This window comes from Puntigrus tetrazona, chromosome 17 (genome assembly GCF_018831695.1).
Source record: "Puntigrus tetrazona isolate hp1 chromosome 17, ASM1883169v1, whole genome shotgun sequence".
Classification (NCBI taxonomy): Eukaryota; Metazoa; Chordata; class Actinopteri; order Cypriniformes; family Cyprinidae; genus Puntigrus; species Puntigrus tetrazona.
Window position 1 is genome coordinate 2,874,516 of NC_056715.1, and position 18,102 is coordinate 2,892,617.

Consider the following 18,102-nt stretch of genomic DNA (forward strand, 5'->3'; position numbering starts at 1 on the left):
TACATATTTAAAAAAATATATAACATATAACAATATGAATATATAAATATAAATATTTTCCAAAAATATACTGTGATTGCATTTATGTATGTGTATATATACACACACATATATATACACACACACACACACACACACACACACACACACACACACACATATGTATATATATATATATTATATATAAACAAAAACTTTCATTTTGGATTAATAACAACCACTCGTTTGACAGCACTACATTAATAAAAAAAAATTTAAAAAAAATTTGTATCCATTTCACTGTAATAATGGACAGCATTCCACAAATGCATATAGACATATATTGAAACTAACCATGAGTAACTGAAAAACTACTTTACGTTTCTTCAGAGCAGCTGTGCATCACCGTGTCTCTGGTCAGCATCACACAACACCACTAGCTTCTTCATTTCCAGACCTGCTCTGGCTGCTCTTATCATCTGCACTTATCGCTCCATTGGCTGCTCTACAGCTGTGAAAGCCTAACATTTTCCCAGATGAGCTCTTTATATATAGATTCCACTCCTCCTCACGAGGTTCCTCTTCTTATACCTGCAGAAAAACAGAAAAGCCGATAGAGGGTTGTTTTGTGCCACAGTGCTCTCTGACACAAGGCTGAAAACAACAACGCTAGTTATTATTTCATTCTTGAACAAAATCTGCTGGGAGTTCTTGCACAAAGGTCAAGATGGACCAAGATACATCAGTTAAAGTCTCAGACAGCACACTGGCAGAACACATACTGTTTGTCTGATGCATACCATAGACAAAAACTGCAATGGCTTTTCGTAAATCTCAAAGCTCCAATCTGATTGGCTGGTTTCATGCAATTTTACAATTGATTTAACTGTTGGGAAATATGATAGCATTTATTAGGTGCCAGGCTGCTAAAGCACCGTTGAGTCTCATGCATTGGTAAAAACAAAATACTTAAAATAAATATTACCTTACGTTGTGTCAGGGTTTAATTTTTTTTTGCACTTTCGCATCTGTAGCAAGCATTTATATGGGAAAAAATAAATGAATTCAATAAGTATGACAAATGCAATCAAACATTTCAGACTCAGTGTGCAAAAACCTTTAAACATTACAAATGTTACCATGAGGCTAGTGTATTAAAATGACTTACTAACCTTGCCTTATATCCGTTATATCCACATTTTCAACTCATGGAAAGTCTGTAACTTTCACACAATATACAGTACATAAATAAACCAGAAAAAAAAATAGGAATTACGTCTGTAACCCATAACCAGCTTTTTATATGCCTAGAACGGATGATTTAGACAATTCAAATAGAACAGACTATATCTAAACTAGTTACTGCATGTATTTCTATTTTGTTTAATAGTTATTAATAGTTATTGCCTTGAAATCATCAGTACATCTTAGTTTTTGGAAGGTGTCTAGACTTCTTCCAATATTTCATTTCAGTTTAACTGAACTAGCCATTTTACTGAATATCGGCTTACAATTAGCCAAAACTTTAGGTGATTCTAGGACAGAATGAGCTGTAAAATGGAGCAGACTTCATGGCGTTAGTCAAAAGTCTGGTTCTGTGAGACTTCTTCCAGACTTTATCATGTCTTAAGTGCTGAAAAGGAAACAGGATGCTTATTAGACAGGCATCATCAGTGCAGGACACTGCAAAGCAACATCTGATAGTGGCTATCTCTCTCTATCTCCCTCTTTAATGGGAGAAACAGCAGTCTGAGACTAATGATGTGAAAAACCTCTCTCATGAAGTAATGCACTGCGCTGCCATTACCATGACAGAATACAGTCCAGCTTGGACAGAAAGATCCCGACGTCAACCTGAGGAGAAATGGGATGAAAAGTTGCTACCAAAAAAAAGTTCAAAATAATATCAATTTGTTTAAAATTTATTTGTATAAAAAAGTGCAGTCACACAGCAAACAACAGCACATATGGTTTCATTTAACATTGAGGCAAGAGACATTAGAAAAAGTTCATTGTATCTCTTGCGCTGTCATCCAAATATGGGTTTTTGTGATGTGAATAATTTAAGGCTGAGAACATCTCCTTCCTTTCAGGCACTTAGCAGTTTCCTGTCGGAGAGTTTTCACAGGGTCGTCGCTGTTAAAACACATCATTAGCAGAAGAGTCCGTATCGCCTTCGACAGAGCTGAGGCTGACAGACTCCTGATCCTGTTTGACTGACGGCAGCCTCACTGACATCACTCTGACATCACTTCCTCCTCCTTCTGCGTGCTGAAAAACGTCTTCACCTGTGGGCCAACATGTGAATGAAAGCAGGTGAAACGGCAAGCTTACACCAATGCAAAAAACCTCATATAAACAAGATATCAATTATATACAACTTATTTGGGATCACGAAATTTGGGAAATTTTTTACTAAAGCAATTAATACTGTGCACATTCCACGTGCAACATTTGCTAGAAAAAAAATCAGACATTTCAGTGCAATTAAGTCATCCTATTCGATCCAAATAATGAAGGCTTTCCAGTTAATGACAATGAACTCATCATCTGAGCACACTGACATCAGCTGCTTATTAGGACATCTTTTATAACCGTCACACTGGCCTGGCGGTGACACACTTACACACACACAAACAAACACTCATCAGTCATTTCCTCTGTGCCTAGGGGGGCAGTGGGCAAGAGGCTGGGTGGGCATTTACCCAGATCAATGGGGCGTGTAGGAGAGGAAGTGTGAGCGAACAGAGACCCTCGCGGGACCGCCGGGCACACACTGATGGAGATCAGCAGGGAGCTGGATTCAGACACACACACACACACACACACATACAACTGAGGACGATGCTCTTTCCTGTCTGCTTTCTCAAGCTGTTCAAATCAAACTCAGCAATATGGCATAAAGCAGACTTGCTCTACAAAACTACAGAGTTTTACTTTGACAGTCAAGCTGTCTTGCACTGCTGTACCTTTAAAACAAATACGTAAATATTTTATATATGGAATATATTTATATATTTGTAATAAGGCACAAGTATCTGTAGCACATAGAGTGGTAAAAAAGTTGGTTATTGCTATCTTTTGCAGTAGCAAACATCATTTTACAATTTCAAACAATCTTTTTTACCATTGATTGTAACGATACAGTGAGATTTTTGTCTGACAACCAACGCCCCACAAAGAGACCTGATCTCATCATCATCCAGAAACAGAACAAACTGACTAAATCCAGAAGAAATGTAGGAATGTCTCAAAGGTGCTTTAAGAGACCAACCCTTTTATGCACGCTCACACACACACACACACACACACACACACACACACACACACACACACACACACACACACACACACACACACACACACACACACACACACACACACGAAACGGAGCTAATCTTTAATGTGGTACATCCTATATAAATCTTTTTGCTATGATGACGCCATTTCTGAAAAGCCATTTTCTAACTTTATTATCTACAAATATTGTAAAGGGAGCACACAGAAGTACATCTATCTAGTAAATCAAACTCTTTTATTTCAAAAGAGCAAGGAATGTAATATGTTCCATTGCAGGTCTCCTTTAAAAATCCTTTCCAGTATGCTTTGATCCACTCCATAAGACATCAATTTGAACTGCAGAACATTTACTAGGAGACCTAAAGAGATTTTTTTTTTTTTTTTTTTTTTTTTTTTTACATGAGCCTCTCCCATAATTTCCCTCCCACAAATATTGAGCTTCATTGGCTTGGACAGACTGAACAGCCTGCACATGGTTTTACTGGAGTGTGTTCAAAGCAAACTGACACAATCAGATTCATTTAATAGATGATTAATAAAAGCCACTTCACGCCTAACGACTGAATCATAACCTGAATATAATAACAAGAAAAACCCCTACAGATCTAAACATTTGATATGGATCGACTATAATAACAAGACCATGTGGTGATGCACTTCCACGTGGAAAATATGGACTCATCATAATTTGGACCTCAATTTGTCTTTTGTCTGTTGCCAGCACTGGCAAAATAACCTGAACAGGACAATAAAAGCCAACAAGCACTAGCCTAGCCATAAACACGGCAAAATCTTCATTAAAAGGTTTGTTTACCCCAAAATGAACATTGTGTCATCATTTACTCACCCTCATGTTGCTCCAAACCTGTATGAGTGTATTTTTCCATAAATCACAAAATAAGACATTTTAACGAATTTTCTAGCTTCAAAATGGGCAAAAAAGGCCACAAAAGCATTACGAAATAGTCCATATAAATCATACATCATATTTCAATTTCTCTGTAGCCATGCAAAAGCTTTGTGTGAGGAAAATGCTAAAATTTAAGTTGTTATACACATATAATCCTGCTTGACAAACATGCTGACCATTCACTTTCATTCACTCAGAAATAAAGGTACAAAAGCTGTCACTGGAGCAGAAGCTTTTCAAAAGGTACACTTTTGTACCTATTAGGTTAAAACATTTACACTTTAAGTACTAATATGTATTTCTAAGGTACCAAAACGGACCCTTTAGGTACAAGCATGTCCCTTTTGAAAAGGGTACTGCCCCAGTGACAGCTTTTGTACCTTTTTATCTCTACATCTCTTTTTAGTGTAGCAAGTCAAAAAAAAGTTTAGAAAAACGTGTAAATGAGTGAGTAAATTCTCTTGATAACACTGAGATGAGGCTGAAACTCATTCACACTGGATATGATGACCTTCAAGTCATACTGTAAAAAGAAAAAGCACTGAATAAGTAATGTTATTTCACACAAATATTCAAAGGTAAAAGTCCTTGGGGCATGTTTGCTTGCTGTAATGTGTCTTTATGGCCGTCTGCAGTGAACACGGTCTCTGTGGAGCAGATGGGCCAAGTCTGGCACAGATTCTTGTTGGAAAACCCTGTGGCCTACAAACACTACAGACTGACTACAACACCTCAGGGTGGAGAGAGAGAGCAAATGAAGGCAGTGAAAGGGAAAGAATGAAAACAGAGGAATAGACAGATGAAAAGAGAGTGGGAGTTTGTCCGCCAACAGAAACAAAAACTTATTGTAAGTTGAAGTATATGTAAGCCGCCCAAAGCTATTCAGACCCAAGTGAGCGCGATAGTGGGTGTCATGAATCAGTAAACAGCATTCAATGAACACCTACTTTTTTTTTTATGGTATTTTATAAAATCATTGTCTTGAAAAAGGAGTTTGCGATTTCAGAGCCACTTGTGGCACAACTCACTAAAATAAATATTATATATATTTATATATATATATTTATCGATCTAATATTCTGAAGAAAATAAATAATAATTTAAAATACGAAAAATTTCAATGAGGCAACCAGCCATACAACAAGCTTCAAATAAATAAATAAGACAAACTGACAACCAAACCTAATCTAATCAACTATCCCCCTTTTCAGGGCTAAGCCAATAATGTACATTTCTGTGTGGGCTTTTACAAATAGCCACATCTGTGTAAAAAGACCCGAACTACACAGCCAAGAACATCACACTTAAGTCGAGAGGCAGACATTTCGTTGCCACTGAAACAGCCTGGCTGAAGACTACAGAGACGTCAGTGTATTGGGAAAGCCTCATATTGTTGGAAATGGAGTACTTAATGAGAGGCTTTGAAAAGATATCAGTACAAATCTTCACAAACAATAATTTTCTTTAAACATACAACCTCAGGAAGATAAAAATGGCCTCTAGCGTAAAATGGAAGACATTTACATAATTGTACTCTGCGGTTGGGAGTTTAAAATGGTTTGAAACCAAGCAAAACAAAAAATACATTTGCCTAAAATTTTTGCATATCCTTGGAGAGTCTAGGATTGGAGGAAAAATCAAACCATTGCAACAATGGGATAATTGTCTTACTTCAACTCTGACATTCTGAACAGTGCCGGGTTTCCAGAGGTCATTTGGGGACATGATTAAAAAAGATGATTTCAAAGGAGAAGTTCGCCTATAAATGAAAGGAACAGACTAAAAGTGCATGAGCACATTCAGATGTGTTATGGTTGCTCATAAGTGCCAATGTTGCCATTGACACTGATCAATCTGGCAAAAAGGTTCTTTACTGACATCTCTGGTTCAGTAAAGATCCTACAACATCCACAAAACCTTTCTGTTCCTTAAAAAGGTTCTTTACATTATTAAAAAAGTTGTCATAAAAAAATCTTTTTAACTATTCACTAAAATTTTCATTTGGGAACAAAATATGTTTTTATGGCATTGCTCTGAAAGCCTACTTTTAAAAAGTGTATTTCTACAACACAAAATGTCTTTGATATTTGAAAAAGCATTTTTCTTTTTGAGTGAACTACTGCTAAGTTTTGATGTTTATCTTGTTTTACACACAGAACACATCTAAAAGACAACACTAAATCCTTCTAAACATCTCATTAGTAAAAGACGAATTCTGGAAGAATAAAAAAAGTTCAGATCTAAAACCGGTCACTTTGGCTTTTGCAAGACAAAGAACCAATGCTATAGATTCATTACAGATGGTGCATTCTTTTAAAAGACAAACACTCTAAAAGCTCCATCACTTATTCATGCTTTTGCAATTTCTATACTTGCACAAGACATCACAGTATGTCAGCATCTTGTCTGGCACAAACAGCCTCTTCGAGGTCCTACTTCTCTTATATTAATGAAAGAATAAAGATGACAAGCTGGGCAGTATTATCAAGTAGAAAAAAAACACTTCTTTCATGCAGTTTTGAAACAACATGAGGGTGAGTAAATGATGACAGAACATTCATTTTTGCATGAACTATCCTCTTTAAATCTCAAAGCAGTGCCAGAACTCACAGAAGAGAGATTGGTATCTGTTTTTGCAGAGGTCCAGGTGGAAAGGTCAAACCTCATCCTTCAACACAGCTTTAAAATATCACACTACCGACAGTGAAAACTCCAACTAAGAGACGAACTACTGCATGACCTTCATAGATGGTGAAAAGCAGCCAGGTGCTGCAAAAAGCCAAATCCTTCAAGCAGAGATCCAGGGAAGAAGAAAACAGAGACACTTGGAGGTGATAAAAGAGGCACAAATCTGACACAATTTGGGAATGCAGTCATTGCAAAGAGATGGAGCATCAGGAAAAAATGACTCATGGGTATACAGCATGTTCAGTGTCTGAATGTATTAAAGGCAGTTTCAAACCTCCTCTAAGACACCTGCAAACACTTAACAGAGTTCTCAACCCCATCTGAAGCTCTCGGGATGGACAGATAAGTCAAACTCCCCCCTCTCCTGACCTCTTACATCTACTCTACTTTACTCTGTCTTTTCTCTGCTCTCATCTGGCTGCTTAGAGGTTTGGGAGTGTCAAGAATGAAGCTGTCTGGCAGTGTTTTATAAAGCCTCTGGAAAGGTCTCTGTGCTGTACTGTGTGAAATAGCTCAACAACAACAACAAGAAAAGAATTTAAATAAATGGCGAAGGGATAAAGCTAATTACACATATGAAAGCATTTATGACATGCCAAACTATTTACACTACCTTCAGCGTTGTCCCCAAAAAAGGTGTCATCTGAAAGTCTCCTCAACCTGGGCAACTCTGGGGAAAAACAAACACAAGGTGAAAGAAATTAAATTGCAAGGCTGGCACTAAAAACTGCAGTGACAGACTTTTCTCAGGCAAAGCTGTTATATGGTTTTAAAACTTAAAGAATATAATAATAACAATATGCATAGTAAATATGTGACAAATATTAAAATGAATAGCACTCGTATGCATTTTTTTAATTCAATTGCATGTAACAATGTTAGACTGCCGAGTAAATTCCTTAATTTGCATTAAAAAAAACCTGAATGTGTTTCTGTGCTTTGGGAAGGTGAGGCGAGAACATCACATGAGCACAGCTTGGCTACAGCTACAGATTCACACACAAGACTACACACTCGAATGCAGTTTTACACATACCCTCCGCCCAGTTCACCTAAAGGCATGACAAGATGTTAAAGAGAGGCATTCACCTTTAAACTTTCCCTGCTGCAAGTCAACGCCAGACATGTTTTAAAACCCAAACTTACAGAACTGCACTGGAAGGCATAAAACAAGAGGACTGCGCATGGGGTTATTTTAGGAAAACGCTTTGTGAAATGTTCTTTATCCTCAAGCGAGGAACACAACGATCTCATGAATTAAAATCCCAACCTTGTTCAACTGTGAAAAAGGGAGAACAGCATAACCAGTGCCTGATTCAGAAACAAATGCTGTAGCTTTTAAACTGGTTCTTTTTGTGAATCAAAAACAGAGCAGAACTAGCATTAAATGGATCACAAACAAATAGCTGGTTCTGGTTGAGCTTGTAATGATTCGTCTCAAAAATGCAGGTGGTGCTGTTTTAATTAGATCCTTCAGAGAATTATAAATATGAAAGGTTTCTTGAACACATAATCAGCATACTGGAATAATTTCTGAAGGATTACATGACACTGTAATGTAATGATGCTCAAAATTGTATATAAATATCAAAATCAATCAATCCAACTGAACTGATATATAACTGAACTAAAACTGAATCCGTAAATCCTTAATGATGGGAAATGACAAAGAATAAGTACAAAGATGAGGCCTTTTATGACCTGCCGGGGCTTGAACCAAATGAGATAGATGATGTTTTTAATGTAAAGGAAGTGCTGACTACAGAGCTAAACACAGTGTTAACAGCACTCAGCAGCATTCCTTCAGCTTTCTTCGAGTGACATCACAGTATCGTTCCCATGCTCTAAAAAAAGCCAAGATCAATCATATGAGGGTATGCAGGTTTAAAACAAGATAAATATCAAACAAGTCTGAGAAACAGGGTGTGTGTTTAGAGTCGGCTATGATTTCTTTCATCAAACGCACACACATGAATCAATGTGTCAAAGCCAGACAAATGGTCCATAAATTAATTATACTATCTTCCCTGCCTCGTTTCTGTGGAATACAGCCAAAGGGTTGCTGCTTGGGATAAATGTCAGGTCGAGTTTGATTTATAGGGATTTTTTCCACAGGTGGAGACCTCCTGACATAACCCCGCTGAGCGTTCATGAGGCCAGGTGGAGCTGGGGTCGTCCTCAGAGCATTTAAAACCCCATCAAACTTCCTATCCCCTAAAGACAGCTTAAGTCAATCAAAGCCTTCAATGGCTCTTAACTAATCCTTTTCTTTGAGCTTGTTTACAGCACCGCTCAGGAAAGCCGCATGGGCCGCCGATTGAAGCATTGTGTTGCAAAGTGCCGCCCACCACCCATCTCCACTTTTCCATCAGTCCCGACCTCAGAAACAAGAGCAGCGTTGAATACAGAGAGTGCTAATTGAGAGTCAAGAGGTTACGACCTTTGGATAGGGGTCCGTGTGACCCCACCCTACACCCCAGAGAGAGAACCACGGCCTGGATTGGGAGGGGCTTCGGGTACGGTTGGAAACCGGGGTCACGTGGACCGTCTTCTTGATAAAGAGATCTAGCAGCAGGGTTTGGTTGGATTTGCATTCGGCCAGAGGAGCTTTCATCCCCCTCTCTTGGTCCATCCAAGGAGGGGGGCTTGGGGTGATGGGGCGTCCTCTCAATGCTCCTTTCATGTGGATCTGCTGGAGAGGTTGGAACACAGAGCTGGGCTTAGACAGCAGGCAGGACTCCCATGCGGAGAAGCCCGGCCGTAACCTCACACACAGGGGTCAAGGAGCCGAGAGGAGATAGGGTCAGCGAGGCCACTGCTCAGGGCCGCAGATAGAGAGAGAGAGAGAGAGAGAGAGAGAGAGAGTGAAAGAGAACAGAGAAAGATCTTATCCGTCTTCATTTGGAGAAACCTCCCCCATTCTCCCTCCGAGGCCTCTTTAAAAGCATTGGACACTGTATCAGAACATCACAAAGACAAGGCCAGTGTTTAAGACCACTGTAGGCCATCAGAATCCTTTAAATGTCACATCAGCCCAGGGGTGCATTTCATGAAACATTGTCAGGAGCACATCTGTGTCGTATTTCCAAACAAACAAAATCCTAAAAATACCATGATTACTGCTTAAAATGAATCAGGGGAACATAGAAGTTTCTAATGGGTACAGTGAAAATTATTATTTTTAATGACAATTAAAACTTTTTGGCAACACTTTATTTTAAGATGTCCTCTCAAATGCATCTTACATGTACTTACCATTGTAATAACAATAAGACAAACTCTATTCCTAATCTTTACAATACAGTAAGTACATGTAGCTAATTAATATTACTACGTACTTAAATATATGATTACACTGCAACAATAAAACCTTAAAATTAAGTGTAACCAACTTTTCTCTTTAAGCTCTCATTATCATACTGTAAAAAAAATTAGGACAAAAAAATATAAATATCACTAAAAACAAAAAAACTAAAATAAATAAATTACAAAACAGATGCATTGTAAATGTGTGACACAATGTACTTAAAAATTTCAATTCTGATTACAAAACTGTAAAAATGTTAAAATATTATATTTATTACTTTTACGTTTTTTTAATCTTTTTCACCCCTTTACCTTTGGGGTGAAAGGAAATCTAGACATTTTTCATGAGATTTAGATGAACTGGTAAAACATTCAAATCTGATTCTACGATGTTTAGGAAGTTTAATGCAATATTGCCACCACCTGTTGAATAGCAACAATCATGCAAAATGCGTGAATGTATATTTCTTTTTTTAGCATATAATCCTTTTTTTAATATTGGAGTGAAATGTGATCTAAATAAATTTACTCAAACTAGTAATCTGACTGCATTACATTCTGCTTAATGAATGCTTAATCTAATATTTGCCACCATCTGCTGGATCGATTATATTAGCCCAGAGTAACCGGAGGGGTTAAAGAACAGCAACATGAATCTTCTCAAATACTCTCTCACGCACTTAGAGCACAGCAGAACAACTAAACTTTGCTACAGAGGGATTTCTGTGAGTCAGTTTTCTGGCACCACTGCGTTATAATATATTAACACAACTTTTCCATCCAGCAAAGATGCATTTCACAGGAGCCACGTTGATCAGGGCTTTCAAAAGCATGCCAGAATAAAGCCATAGACAGTGAACTGATGTGGACACTCCTTTGGACTGATGGTTATTTTTAGATAAGTAGGTTATTTGTCCCAAGAGAATCCCGGAGACCTTCAGAGACCGAGCCTCTAAAATGGCTGGGAATAAAAAAAACTCATATGGACCAGTTTCAAAGCAGGTCAAACAGAAAGGTAAAATAATTGAGAAATCGACTCTGCTCCAGAAAGAGCTCTGCCAGGCTGGCCTTTCTCTCGCCAAACTCTGATTTAATGAGCTTTCCTTCAACACAAAAGAAAAACAACAGACGTCCTTTTTCTTTCAACCCATCAATGGTTACCTCTAGAATACTAAATGAAGTCCTATTTTTACACTACTCTGACAATACAACAATTCACTAAAGAAAATATGCAACAGATGACCTTTAGAAATTGAACTAAATGATTTCAATCATTTAACTAAGTGGCTTTAATGGTATAATGGTGTGTTTAAATAGTATAATTATCATAATTTGAATGTATAATGAAAAATTAAGTTTGGTGAAGTTATACTTAAAATGTACTGACTACACTCCTATTTCCACAATCAAACAAGCAAAATAAATCAGAAAAAAGGGTCTGTATTTTTTTCCTCTGCATTAAGCTCCATTTATGCTAAAAATTGCACCAAAAAAGAAGAAGTCATAAATAACTTAAACCATTGTATTATGAAGTCTTTCAAAACCCTATTCCCATCTCTTGTTTCAAACTGAGCAGGCATTTTTGCTCCTGTGCTTTTTAGACAAGGTAAATGCCCCCTTTGAGCACGAAATGAGTTTGGTGTCTCTTCCAATACAGTTTTCTTTGCAAACAGCTGCATTACATTATGACAGAATTACAAAACAATCCAAAATGTCTCACGCAAACTGATAAACTTGATAAAATAAGCTGTTCTTTTCTATACTGTAAAAATAATAATAGTATGACTTTCAAGAACATTTTCGGGTCCCTTTTGAACAGTCTGTTGACAAAACGTAACTTTGCAACTACATTCACATTAGAATATTAGTAGAATGTCTGATTAATATCTGCTAACTCTTTATTGTGATGGACATTCTAATAACTATAAGTAACTTTGGAAGAACATGTCAACTTATTTTAACCCAAACCCTACCAGTCTACTAATACTCTGCTAACACTCAAATGAGAGTTACTAGATAAGTAGGTGCAACTTTACTTACAGTCAAAAGAATGTGTTAAAGGGACCGGCAATAAAGTGAAACCAGATTTTCTATGCAGCATGTTTCGCAAGAAAATACTAATCATTCTTCTTCTTCTGTTTAATGCTTCTGTTTAGTGTTACTTGTCCTTGTTTGTTATTATTTCTTAAATTTACTTTTATAACTTTTTCCGGAGTTTTTATTCCATTAAATCCTACAATCTTAGATGATTTTTACTGCTTTGCATCTTTTTGAAAAATTTTTTTTATAGCTTTTTATACTTTTTTTTTTTTTCCACGGTGCATCAAACATACTTTGTTCATGGGAATATAAATTTCTCATGACATAATCTCTTTAAATACCTAGCATTTAGAAACTCTCCCATGGCTCGCACCAAGTAAGATAAACCTAATTTAAAGTAAAAATAAGAGAAATCCCACAAAGCTTCTTTAAAATGATTTTTGACTGTCCACACCCTCTCTCTTGATGTGTCCGCCAGCTGTAGGTTACATCTGCGTTCTCATGCAGCGTCACACTCCCACAGACTATTTCAACTCTATAATGCAGGCCTGAAATCGAGCAGACTTGAGGGAGATCGCATGACATTTTACCTGAAAACTATGTACTATCTGCCCCGGCCAGCAAAGCGTTATATTGGCTTAGCACACCTTCTGATCTGGTCATTAACAGGCATGCCTTTGAAAAGTAAGCCTTCAGCTCCAATCAAGCCGTTTCGGTCTGGAACGCTCCTCTTTCGAAGGCCTGCCGAGCGTATCGCAGGTATGTGGGGGCCTCAGCGGTCTATTAGGGGTGCCCGGGTGCGCAGCCCGGACTGTCAGCCATCTGTGAACAGGACAGCATCTGTCTATAGAGCCAAAATTATCTGGTATGAGGGGGAGTGACGGAAAGGCATCTATGTGTGATTGAAACATATCGCTGGCGCACACACACACACACACACACACACACACACACACACACACACACACACACACACACAGACACACACAGACACACACAGACACACACACAGATCTGTGGCAACGTGCGATGGGACATCCTTTTAGGATGGTAGAGGTTAAGAATGGAAGAGCGATGATGTTGGGTGGCAGCAATTGGACGCGATCCTGGGATCTGCATCGGAGCGGCAGGAGCATGTGACAAGCACTGATAGATTCAAGATGTCGTAGGAAATCGAGTGTGAGCAAGGATTTTGATAGGACACTGGGGTCCATTCCAGTACACCAGCAGGGAGGAGAGGAGAGATGGAGAAAGGAGAGGAAGAGAGGGAGAGGGTGAGGTTGACAGGTTGGCAGTGAGAGCAGGTCTGATAGGAAACAGATGAGTGGAGAGAGACTCATGACTGTCTGGTTCTAGCCGCAAACACTCACCTACGAAACGAAACACTGAGCCTTGTCAAAGTGGTGAAACATCTGATGAAACCAGCATAAAATAAAGTAATAAGCCACAAGAATTCAGGCGTAACAGCCTGAAATAGAAAACAGTGTAATTATATATACACACACATACAGCTACACATACTTTATTTTTTTTTTATATAATATTTAAGAATGTAGCAAGAATATATTATGTGTTTATCTCCCAAAATACAGTTTCCTCAAAGTACTATTTCTAAAACCTACATTAACTGAATATTCGTATTTAACTTGAATTTATAGATACATTTTTAAAGTAATTTTCTGTTAATGAAACTTTTGTATTTGACTATTTTAAAAAGTAATTTCTTTCCATGAAGCCAAAGCTGACTCCCGACCCTTCAGAAATCATTTTAATATGGTGATCTAGTGTGCAAGAAGCATTTCTCACTATTATAAAAGGGTTGTTCTGCTTAACATATTTGTAGAAACAGTGATACATTTTTCCTTTGGATTATTTGATGCGTCATTGTCGAATAAAAGTATTTTTTTCTTTACAAAAAAGGACCAGTTGTAAACTGTACATTAAAAAGAACGCAGTTGACATCACAGGTTTGTGATCACATATCATTATCACATACTTTTTCAGAGTAAATGCCACTTCAGAGCCAGAACTGTCCACCACAAAGAGCGTTTCACCGACTAATCACATCCAAAACACTAGTCATCTGTGCATCTTCCAACAGCGGGATTACATATGAGCCTGTCGTTTCCTGGAAAGTGGCATGCGTCATACAGAAGGACACACATCTGTCCATCTGCTCAGACGGGGCGGCTGTAGCTTCCACTCAGCCAAACATCAAACACAAACCCAGGCTCTAACCCCACAAAACCTATGCGCACTGTAACGGGAGCGCTCCCATGAAAGCCTGCTCCTCCACCTGTGAAAGCAGAGACGGGGCCTTCTGCCGCGTGGCTTAGCGCCTCTGCCTGGCTCGGCTGATCAAAGCGGCCCTGCTCCAGGGATGAGCCCCCCTCTTCACTCCGTCTGGCAGATGAGGAGTCAGGGGTGAAGAGGTGATGACTATTGGAGCGCACAGCCGCACTCAAACCCGGTTCATTTTCAAAAGTCTATCCCTCTCATCTCCACTCATCCATCTGTGAGGGGAACTTTATCGCTACGCCTGATCTCACGTTTGACAGGATGAGACGGGCTGTATGATACGCCTGCTGCAACATCTCCCAAAGCAAAGAGTGAGAATTTGCAGTCTGTCAAGGATTTTTTTTTTTTCATTTCTATTGAATTTTTAATTGCAATGAGCAATTTCAGAGTGATTCCTAAAATAATGAATGTATGAAACGAACAGGTTTCCCAAAAACTGCCTCACCTGCTATTGGTCGGATAAACAGATGCTATTGGTGGAGAATGAAGTTGTCAAGCATGTCAATCCAGTCTTTACTCGCTATAAAAAGTCAACTTATGGGCAGCTTACACACTGCAAATTGAAGATATGTTGTAATTCAGCAAAAAACACAAATTCTTTATTTATTAAGCATTGAAAAATCTAAATAAGGGTTTGGTCCATTCTTTTGGACTTTTATCAAATCCTTAAAATACAATGCTTTCACAAAACTATTAAGCAACACAACATTGATAATAAGTGGAAGTAAAAAAAAAATCATAGTGTAAAACAGAAAAAAAAAAGATCAGATTTTTGAGAGATAAAAAAAAACATGTCATCATATAAAATCATAAATAAATTACACTTTTACAATTGTATCATAACATTTTGACAGTATTTCTGATCAAATAAATGTAGGCTTGGTACATATAAAATATTTCTGTAGTAAAATCTTACTGACCCTAGTCTTTTGAATTGTAGTGTATAACATCAATTACGATTTCAGATGTGGTACAACAATAACTGAAGAAACGACTGTATTTTGTGAGAAACTATGGTAGATAGAAAGCACAAGAGGCAGCAGTATGACACATTTACAGCTGGTGATAAACACCATTTTCCAGATCTGTTCATGGCCTTTTCCGGGCCGCACTTGGCCAGTTGGCGTCAATGGAAGAGGACTGCTGTAACTGGGGCATGACAAGGAACTTCAAACACGCAGGGTCCTGAACAGACACAATAAAATGATATGCGTGGCCTGAGTGAGTGGCGTGGAATGCCTGCTGGTGCAGAGCCCTTCTGCAGCTGTTCAGAGACACAGACATGTCAGTACAGCTGGACAGACTGACATCAGATTCTCCAGCCTTCCTCGGATTACACCGAACAACTGGACGAGACGCAAACAGCACAAACAATTACCCTCACAGGAATTTAGAGCACTGATAAACATACTGCAGAAAAAGAAACTCAGCGTTACTGAGTAGTGCAGTTGCAAGATATTGCCATATGAGTCATTGATTTGTTCAGAGCACATCCTGGCCAATTTGGCTTCACTGCTACAGAAAAGCACAGCATTCAGCTTTCTCTGAAGTTTAGAATGAATGAACTCCATCCATCCATGTTTTTTTTGTTTTTTTTAAACAAGACTTTGTCAAGTCAAAAAAATAAAGACAATATCTGCTTTCAAACATTAAAACATGTAAAACTGTTTTTTTTTTCTTTTAATTTTGAATTTTGTCTTAAAATTATGTGAACGTTTGATTGGATAAAACATTTTATTTTTAGTAAAAAAAAATAATACAATTATTTTTTTAATTATACAATAATCTTTTTTTATGATACAGCTTAGGTAATTTAAATTTTAGTGTTTGTTTTATTGTTTTATTAATGTAACACATTAACTAGAATAAATAACTCATTGATGAGTTGACTTTAACAAGTATGGAAATACTGTAGCTCTGTGCTTTTAATGTGTTACAAATATTTTTTTATTATTTTGGTGTTACTACACTCTTCTTTATAAACACATGGATGCCCTGTGACCAGTGTCGTTTACTAAGAACCATTACAACACTTAATATGCCATTGCAAAATCCCAGTAACTGAGCGTTACAGAAGCCGTAAAAGTGCTCAGAGGTGATCTGAGAGCTTTGTCCGCTGAACCCTGTGACGGTTGTGTTACGGCCGCTGTGACTCTGCAGGGTGGCGAGCCTTAACTGTGGCGTGAAATGGCTCTGCAGCATCTGCAGGTCAGGGGATGGGAAAACTTGATGGAGCGTGACGATAAACAAGAACTTGGCCAGGCGAGTCTCTGTCAATCAACTGCAGATAAGAACTCAGTGTGGAACTACAGAAAAACAGACCGACTACAGTCATCACTTACCCATCTTACACAGACACTTGACACTGTCTTACCGCACCCTGCTGTCAAAACAAACCATTTAGTCCAGAAAAAGAAAACACAGTCTGAATGCAAATATAACTTTGCTGTTCGCATGCCATTTACAGATGATACCGCCCCATCTCGGCCAAACTACTACTAATACAACTGTTACTTTTACTACTATGAAAATATTCAATTAAATATGGTTCTGTTTTCTTTTTTTAAATTTGAAGGATTTCTAAGGACAGACTATTACAAGTTCACAGTGTTGTAATTTATCGAAAGTGCTAAAAATCAGGGTCATGGGATGCTGAAAACTAGAGTAATGATGCTGAGAGATCTGGTTTTCTTCACATAAATAAATGACCTTTCAAAATATATTCTAACAGAAAACAGTTACTTTAAATTGAAATCATATTTCACGATATTACTGCATTTTTGAGCACATAAATGCAATCTTGGGGGAAACATAAGAGACTTTAAACATTAATCTTACAGACCCAATACAGCATTCTACATTGGTGTATTTTATATAACGTCATAGCAGTAAATAAATTCAGCAATGGCCTACAAATTTGCCTTGTCATCTCTCAGCCCTGCTTTCTCTCCTGGCAGCTTCGATTCGCCTGCATGACTTCACTATTAAACTACAAAGTGTACGCAAATTAAATACAGCGTTTGGCTCAGCTGAACAACGCCTTCTAAAGTACAGCTGCTCTTAAACGACAAAACATAAAACTAATATCTTCTGCTTGAAGAGCATTTCGAAACTGAGGAGTTGACTTTCACTTTTCAGATCAAACGTTACATAAAAAGAGTAGGTCAAACTCCAGTAAACACTACACTACTATAAGATGCTCTTGCTTTTGTCAGTATTCTTGTTGTGGGAAACGTGGAGTCGACTAGTCACGTGACCACAAATACAGAGCAAATACAAACACTCGGTAAGTCCAGTTAAGCCCGCGGCCCTCCCTTGTTTTGTTTAGGGCAAGATGGTTTCTCCCGCCATTTTCGGTGTCGTTCTAAGTAAAAGGCCAGTACTCAACTCTTCTCTCACACGCAGAGGTCAGCACGGGGAGCGTTACGGTTCACAGAGATGACATATCTGGACCAGACGAGTCTTATTTACAGCAGAAGGCCATGCTCAAAAGCTTCCCTGTCTTTACTGTCTTTTTCTATTCATTCATCTCTGTGTGGAGGGGTTCTGGGTGACTGCAAAACTGAGACCGGCTGTCTTCA

The 18,102-nt window shown here is 38.1% G+C and overlaps 1 protein-coding gene across 1 annotated transcript in view; it reads right to left on the reverse strand.

Annotated features, from left to right (window-relative positions):
* Nucleotides 1–1,885: 1,885 nt before the first annotated feature.
* kiaa0586 (KIAA0586 ortholog) overlaps nucleotides 1,886–18,102 on the reverse strand; it is a 103,004-nt gene continuing 86,787 nt past the window's right edge. Inside the window, exons 31-32 of the mRNA XM_043262656.1 lie at nucleotides 7,491–7,547; nucleotides 1,886–2,267 (exon numbers count right to left, since the gene is read on the reverse strand). Of these exons, the coding sequence (XP_043118591.1) occupies nucleotides 2,119–2,267; nucleotides 7,491–7,547 (206 nt within the window). The 3' untranslated portion in view covers nucleotides 1,886–2,118. The remainder of the gene's footprint in view (nucleotides 2,268–7,490; nucleotides 7,548–18,102) is intronic.